This window comes from Harpegnathos saltator, unplaced genomic scaffold, assembly GCF_003227715.2.
Source record: "Harpegnathos saltator strain DR-91 unplaced genomic scaffold, Hsal_v8.6 scaffold410, whole genome shotgun sequence".
Classification (NCBI taxonomy): Eukaryota; Metazoa; Arthropoda; class Insecta; order Hymenoptera; family Formicidae; genus Harpegnathos; species Harpegnathos saltator.
The window spans coordinates 1-8,366 of record NW_020230218.1 but is presented as its reverse complement, the minus strand read 5'-3'; the positions used below and the strand labels follow the sequence as shown (position 1 = coordinate 8,366).

General features: G+C 33.3%; 1 protein-coding gene across 2 annotated transcripts; it reads right to left on the bottom strand.

Annotated features, from left to right (window-relative positions):
- Window positions 1-813: 813 nt before the first annotated feature.
- On the bottom strand, window positions 814-7,023 carry Ddrgk1 (DDRGK domain containing 1). Of its 2 annotated transcripts, none has more exons than XM_025301346.1 (2): window positions 6,900-7,023; window positions 814-1,698 (listed from the first exon to the last, which is right to left on the bottom strand). In XM_025301346.1, exons 1-2 carry the CDS (start codon window positions 6,913-6,915, stop codon window positions 926-928), a joined length of 789 nt encoding a protein of 262 aa, XP_025157131.1. In that variant the 5' UTR covers window positions 6,916-7,023; the 3' UTR covers window positions 814-925. The 2 variants fall into 2 exon arrangements, with proteins under 2 accessions (XP_025157131.1, XP_011135722.1); XM_011137420.3 differs by lacking the exon at window positions 6,900-7,023 and adding an exon at window positions 2,229-2,756.
- Between the last annotated feature and the right edge of the window lie 1,343 nt (window positions 7,024-8,366).

The following is an 8,366-nucleotide window of genomic DNA, read 5'->3' as shown; positions in this document are numbered from 1 at the left end:
TAATGTATTATACTTTAATTGGACCCCATTTTCTACCAGATCATTTGAATGCGAACGGATATCTGGAATTTTTTAACAATGATTTTTACGATCTTTTGGAAAATATTTCTTTAAACATCAGAATGAACTCTTTGTTCAACTGGACGGCTGTCCTGCTCACTATGGCAGAGGTCCCCGACAATGGCTTAATGTTCATTTTCTCGGAAGATAGATCGGTCGTGTTAGACCTGTGGCTTGGCCTCCGCGTTCACCCCATTAGATTTAACCCTATTAGATTTTTTTGTATGAGGTGTTTTAAAACAAAAAGTATATGAAGTGACTGTTAAATGAGCTTCAATCATTACAACAGAGAATAATACATGTGTGCAATGAAATTTCAATTGCACAATATCAGTCAGCCACTCTTTCTATTATTGATAGATGCTTGATTGATAGATATCTCTGCACTGGAAGTCATCATTTTGAATAAAATATTTAATAATTACGTTAAATTGTGATTATTATGTTGAAATTACGTTAATTACTGTGAAGCAATAAAGAGGATAAATCAAATTATTTCGATATTATTCACTCCTATAGTTCAAAACTTCAATATCTCTTCAAGGAAGTATTTGCGAGCAAACTTCCAGATAAAATATTTGTTTGTTTTGAGATCCCAAATTCATATTTTAAGTTTGGCTATTTAATCCGGAAACACCCTGTGTGTATATATATATATATATATATATATATATATATATTCATACACATTATGTCCTTTCATATGAAAAATTATCATAAATTTATGTTAATAAAAAGAGATACAGATTTTCTCGTAGCAAATTTTAATTATATTCACATCATTCAACAGCATTGTAATCGATATGTATACATGTAGAAACTTTATAATTATTATCAATCTGATTACTTAGCTAGCAGAAATGCCTCAACTTTTTACAGGCGCTAAACTAATTAAATTATTCGAATTCTCAACTAATTCAGCAATACTGACCCTACCACGCTGTTGCACAAATTTAACAACCGTCTGGAGTTCATTCTCTGAAATATAAATAAATTTTCCTCTGTCATCAATTACTCCAGTTAACCTATCACAAGCTCGCAATTCTTGAATTCTCTCTATTACATTAGATGTCTTGAGGCCAAAATGTGCAGCTAAATCCTCCAAGATCAATACCTTATTCTGTTTTATATATTGGATAAATTTTTGCAACAAGTTCTCCTTGTCTTCCTTGTTTTCCTCATGATAACCTTCCTCTTCTACGCTGAATGCTTCTTTTATTCTCAAATATTCTTCGTACTCTCTTTTCTCCTTCTCCTCTCTGGCTTTTCTTTCTTCCTCCTCCATTCGTAATCTCTCCGCAAGTTCTTTCTCAGCCTGTTTATCCTTCTCCTCTCGAACAAGCTGTTCTCGCTTCTTACGTTCCTCCCTGTCTCGTTCTGCCGCTTCTCTCTGCAATTTCTTCTCCGCTTTGGCTGCCAACTTGGCTCGCTTCTTCGCCCCTATCTTATAATCCGGTAATTCTGTTTTGTCATCTGTATTGTCATTATCTTCGTCAACTATTCGATTGTCCTCATCATGTTGTTGACGATTAATGTTTCCTTGCATACGATGCCTAGCATTTCTAACACCGGCTGCTCTTCTTACCGGTTGACCCAGCGCCGCAGTATCTTGAATATCAGTTTGCTTCCTTCGAGCACCTAAATAACAAAATATAAATTTGTTTTTCTTTGCTTGTGTATGTATGTAGGAACGCATAACGATTGTTCGCAGAAACGATGTTACTTTGGAAAATTTGTCACTTAAAATTGTAAGCAATACAAGTCATTGGCATAAAAAATATTCAATTCAAACGAAACTGGCAGTGAATTACGTTCAACTGCCATTCGAAGCAAGTGATATCATGGTTCACGCAATGTAATATTTGAATCGGTTTCCGAGTTGGTGGATTCACGTACAACATGGATTCATATTCGGCGTTTCGTGAACATTTCAGTTCTCCCCTTGAGGGAGAGAAATAAGCTGAAAACGAATCCACGGTGAACGCAGATATCAACTTGAAAAGCAAAAGAAGTATATGCTATGTACAGCTATTTTGAAAATAAGTTTATAGGTTATAAGAAAAAGGAGCAATGGGTGCGAAACAACATGTATATGATACGTAAATCAATATACACCCAATATCGTATTCGACTGATGAAAAGAAGGCTGTCGTGAAACAGCAGCATACCGGTTCTGTGTCGCAGAAGGACAGTGCATATAACAATCAGGGCAACGATGACCGAAGTGGCAAATATCAATAATGTCACATCCATGTTCACTAGTTGCTGATACAATTTTGATAAGTGAGAAGAATAGAACCGCCCGCCTTTCAGTTGCACTCGCTATTTTTTCATAATCACTTTTAACAATGAATGAATATAAATGAATATCGTTATATCGCCTTTTTGCGGCCGTTTTGTTACAGTTCAGTTCGGTACGGTATATGGCTTTAGGTAGAAAGGTGTACCCATAGACATGGTAAGAATAGACTGCGCGTGTACTCTTGTGAGGACTGAAGATCAGGTAGAAAGAGACAGAAAGCAAGTGCCGAGTATCTTTCTTTCTCTGCTCACGCATGCACAGTGATGCGTAGTAATATATAACGTGTTATATACATGATGTTAGGTTAAGAAAAGTTGTGTAATGTTAAATAAAACCGTTTAAAATTTAGAGATAAATGTGTTTCAACTATTATAAACTACGTGTAAACATTTATGTTGAAACGATTAAATATTTTATACATGAATATGTGTGGAAAAGTTGTAATAAAAATATCAATATTACAAAGTAATATAATCTTTATTAAAAAAATATATATATATTTTTATATAAGTTGTTGTTTATTTATTGATTTTTGAACAAGGTTATTTTATTATTTTTCATCCGAACTCGTTGTATCGAATCTGCGAATGATGTACTTTCATGTTTTAAAATTAAATTAAAAAATGTTTTCAAAATTAATTTAATTATTTGGTTTCGGTGATCAAAAAGTGGACTTTGATCGAATATATGATTATTATAGTCAAATATATGCACAGGAATGGAGCGTACAGCCTCACATATGAGATGTGCAAGAATATTTTTATTTGTAAATAGTCTATGTTGATTACATCGTACTATTTTATATGCTATCTTACATATCGTAATCACATCATTTGATGCTTCACATAGGTTGCCTCGATCCTTTATCTGTATAAGTTTACTGGTACGCTCTATATTCAACTGTTTATATGTATTATTTGAAAGTAATTGCTTGCATTCTGAACAATTAATTCTTTTCATAATAGTTTTAGCAACATATCCTGATATGTAAGCAATGATTTCTTCAGCATATTCATTAACTTTTTTATCATGTAATACATAATTATGTTCAATAAAGATAAGATCTGAAGGTTCGTCTTCTAAAGATCTTTCTTCTAAAATAGTATCTTTGTTTTGTTCTACATGTTCGTTAATTGTCTGTATATCATTCGTAGATTCATGTGAAAGTGTTAGCAATACAGTATCATCTTGTGGAATGCAATTAGCATTCAATGAGACTGACACATTCGCTAAATGCAATATCTTTCTATATGACACCTTAAATTGCTTTACGCTAGGATTATTATTCCAACCATGCATTCTTCTAATCAATGAAAAAAAAGTTTCGATATGGTCCTGTGATAATTTATAAGTAAGAAGAAAGTTTATTGCATTTACATTAAATAATTCTTCTGCTAATGCAATAACGTTCTGCAAATTAATTATAAATCCAATGAAACCTGTTTTGAGGATGCTTTGTAATACGGGAACATCATTTATTGTTAAGGAAGCAATGTAATGCATAAAAGTTTTAGCTTTATCTTTAATAGTACATAATGTATTTCTTGTTATTGCATGTTTATTTTCAGTTTTATTGTATATGTTACGTGAATTTAAGATATCAAATATGTCATTGAAAGTTTTACAAAATGTTGCAGTAGTTGAAGCTCCTATAAATCTTGGTTCTTTTAATTCATATTCTAAAAACGTCAATGCATCAGCCACAGAATTACTTAATGTTTGTGCTGCTAGATTAACTTTCATCTTTTCATTAAAAAACTGTGTATGCCTTTTTCGCATTTTATTGGCAACATGTAATTTTTCCACAGTTTGCACATTTACTAATTCTTTCAGAAAGTTCCAACTTATTACATTTTTGTCTTTATCTTTAATAACCCCTTTACTAATTGCATTCCTCCAAGCTTCAACATGTGACATGCATCATAAAAAATATAAATATTTTTAGATTTGTCAATAGGATACTTAAAATATGGAACAATATGTTCAAAATTGACGTGTTTTAACTGTGCGCCTAGTATCTCGCATATTGCAATATTAGAAGTTGCTCCATCAAATGTAATACTAACAACGTAAATTGCTTTTTCATGGAGAATACTTAAAATGTTATTTAACAAATTTGCTTTTTCCTTATCATTTAATGCCTCGATAACATAAAATGCAATTGGGATTTTAAAATGATCATTTATGCACACTAACATAAAAAGAAGGATATGGGTAGCAAGTGGCAGACTATCAGACTTACTATCTTTAATACCCGTTTCAATAAAATCGTGTAATTCTTTGCCGTCCCAATCAACTTTTTTCTTAATATTCATTTCATCAAAAGTTATATTGAAAACTAAGTGTTTTCCTTTCTCTCTAGCATTTTGCACCTTATCGAGTTTAGTTTTAAACGATTGTTCAGATATACCGAAATTGCTACAAATTGTCTGCGTCCACATGCGCAGTGTACTGCGGTGAGGTAAACTTTTTAAAAACATTTTTCTTACATACAAATATGCTGCAGGCGAATGAAAATGTAACGTGCATGCAAAACTTTTTAAACTTTCGGGGAACGACTTTTTTCGCTTCTTATTTAACATTGTAAGTAGCAACTGTTGCATAACAGGTGACAATATATCCTAAATAAAGAAAAAGGAAGTACAAAATATAGATGTAATAACAGAAGAAATCAAGGAGACAAATGGTTGTACGCATAGACATATACATAATAACTTATTTAGAACGAAGATATAACATCATTAGTGCATTTGTAGATTTGTAGATTGAGAGGGTATATGTATACGCACAACATTTGTTATATCATATTTTTAACATGATGTAGAAATCAAGTATTGTTCTATCATTTGCTTCATTAGCATGGACCTTTCTATAAGAGTCAATATTATGATGAAGTCACATTGTGATTGGAGAGTTATCATGAACTTTTTTATAAAAGAATAAACATTGTGGACAATGTGAATTTCAAATCTTTCTGCGAATGGAAAATAGCTAAACTCAACTTACTTTGACTGCATCTATACCATTATTTGTTATAAAGTTTTTACTTTTCAGGTCCTGAAGCAAATCTTTATAAGTTAAAACTTTCTTCTGCATAAGGTTTTTCTTTTGCCACATACTTTTTGTTTCATTTCGAATATATGACACATATCTTACAAACTGCTCCCATTTTGCATCAGACACAAAATCTGTTTTACGGAAGCATTTTGTAGCATGTTTAGAAGTGTTTACAAATATTTTTTAATTTTTGAGTTTCTAAAATTCTCTTGCTATAATTTCCTGAAAATAAAATTTTGATAATTTATAATTTATTGAAATAATACTCGATAGGAAAAAATTATTTAAATCTTTAGATATCTCACTTTTTTCTACTGTGATTATTACTGTGGTTGCTATGGATATTTATGTTATTAACATCTTCTGCTACATGTGTACGTATATCTGTATCTGTGTCCGTAATGGAATTCTTACTCGTATTTTGACTATAAAACAAAAAATATTCACATACATTAATGTTTTATCTTATATATTACGATAACTTTATTTTCCCTTTTGGTGTATATCTTAGTGTATCTTTAGTGTTTCTTACCTATTTCTTTCATTGTCTATGTCATTATTTTCTGCTGTATTTGTATTTATATCTGTGCTTAAATTGGTATCTGTATCCTTCTCCACATGTTTACTACAAAATAAAATATTTCAATGTAATGGATCTATTGCATCTTCCTGTAAGATTATTACATGTATATTCTTATTTATAATTTAACATTCTCACCAATTTTCTTCCACGAAAATTAATGGAACTGCAGTCTTTCTCAATATTTTATTTTGTTTATATTCATTCATTTCATGATAGTCATTTTTTGTAAAGTGGTCACTGCATATTTTTACTCCTTTGTAAGATACATCACGGCCAATAACGTGAAACAATTTTTTCGCATTTCTTCATTTTTTGGGATTCTGTAAATTTTTTACATATATATTTCACTTATATATATGTGTATATATATTATTAATTACGATATGTTTACATTCATATTGAATACAAATATATTTTTTAAATTACTTATGAAATGATCGTGGATAAAGAGAGTTTTCTTCCACACCACAATACAGCACGCAGTAACTATTTTTTAAATTATTTTATTCCTTGTTTTCTCCGTGAATATGTATATGCTATGGTGCGTCGATGGATTCGATTAACTGTAGTCAACAAAAACTTTTAGCAACACACCAGCACTGACACAACACTGACAGAATAATCAGTTTTTCTTAAATGAAAATGCGAAACGAATGTCCGAGGCATTAGAAGGAAAGTAAAGAAATAAAGCTGCAGAGAAACGCGGACAGAGCAGTTAGAGAAGATCTTCCAATGTGATTCTAACCTTCACGCTACCCTTAATCCTGCTACGTCCGACATGCGCGTGTGATCGCAGGGAAATTAAGCGCGTAACAATACGTTGATACTAACTTTAAATAAATAAAGCAGAGCATCTCCTGAATCGTGCAGCAAATAAACTGGGAACCGACTACACACCTCTTTTCAACCGCATACAGCTGTTTCACTACTCTTTTTCGCTCCCCACTCTTTCCCCACTCCTTTCCTTGTGTGAGAGAGAAAGATAATCGGCACCTATTGTCCGTCTCTTTCTACTTGATCTTCAAGTTTTGCCCTCACACGCAGTCTATTCTTACTATGTCTATGGGTGTACCATACGCCATTCTCCTGCCGTTTTGTTACGTGTAATCAATCGAAACCTCAAGGTTCCATTCATATACCATTTGTAACGCGCTTTTCGTTTTACAGGAAAAGATAGTGCCCCAACCAATGAGCTTCAGGCTAATATTATATGCATCGTACGATAAACTCGTCGGACGTTCCAATTGGCTGTAAAATAAAGAATTTCTAAAGCGATGAGAGAAAAAATTGGAAGTCATAGAAACTCGGCTAATCGGAACGTCCGACAAGCTTGTAATATAAAGGCTCGTCTACAATAGCTGTAAAGGCCCATCTACAATGGCTGTAAGAATAAGGGGTCTATTCCTGAAACGAGGACCCTAGATATCGCATGCGATATCGCATACGATAGCAGAAATGATGGGTGTTTTCCAGCAACGGAACACAGTCATACACTGTGTGACACAGTGTTACCCAGAGAGAAGAATGAGAGCGGCCACCGGCCGCATTTCGGGGATACGGCTAGACGCATTTTAGAGACGCCATCTGACCAAAATGCGCCTAAAACTACGTCCGCTAGGCGCACTTTCACGGTGATAAAAGTAAAATGCGCCTAGGTGCGTGTCCGTACTACTTCCATGCCAATGGATAGTAGATTAGAAAAAGACAGACGACAGACAATCGTTCCGTCTTTGTCTCACTACTGAGCGGCGCGCGGCAGTAAACACGAGGCGAGGTAGCGGCGATCTTATCGCTAAGCGAACATCTCTCCGCTTTTCTTTCATCTTTCACGCTCCAGAGACATCAAGAGACGCGTAGCGTCTCGTGTCAAGGGAACGTGCGAAGCGAGAATTATTTTTCATGCACGCAAGGTAGCACATGGGAGACTAGACGAGCGTCGACATATTATCTGTTTCTTTTCCGCTCGTCTAGCTTATGACTGCGTGAGCCGCGAGATTTTTCTCGCTACCTATACCTCACTCTTTCTCTCTCTCTCTCGCCGTTCTTTCTCCTCTCGCGCACTTGCTCGCTTCCTCTCTTCTCGTGTTCTTACGGCTTGGTTAATATTAATACATGACAATATATATATAAATAAATGACACATATATAGTGTATATGTATATAAAGAATATTTAGTATTAATGCACAAATAAAGAAGAGAGATTATAATGAGAGACGAAAAGTTAATAGAAATCCACTCTTAGCCAATATATACATCTTTTAAAATGATTGTTATTAAAGTATATGACAGAATAATTTATTTATGCTAAATAATTAAATTAAAAATTAATGAAATGTATTTGTTTTGTAAAAATATTCCATTGT

Bases quoted from the DNA above. Each gene is read 5' to 3' on its own strand.
- Ddrgk1 (XM_011137420.3), bottom strand. From the start codon at position 2,313: ATGGATGTGACATTATTGATATTTGCCACTTCGGTCATCGTTGCCCTG. The intron at 1,699-2,228 runs GTATGCTGCTGT...TTTGTTATTTAG, and splicing joins CCTTCTGCGACACAGAACCG to GTGCTCGAAGGAAGCAAACT.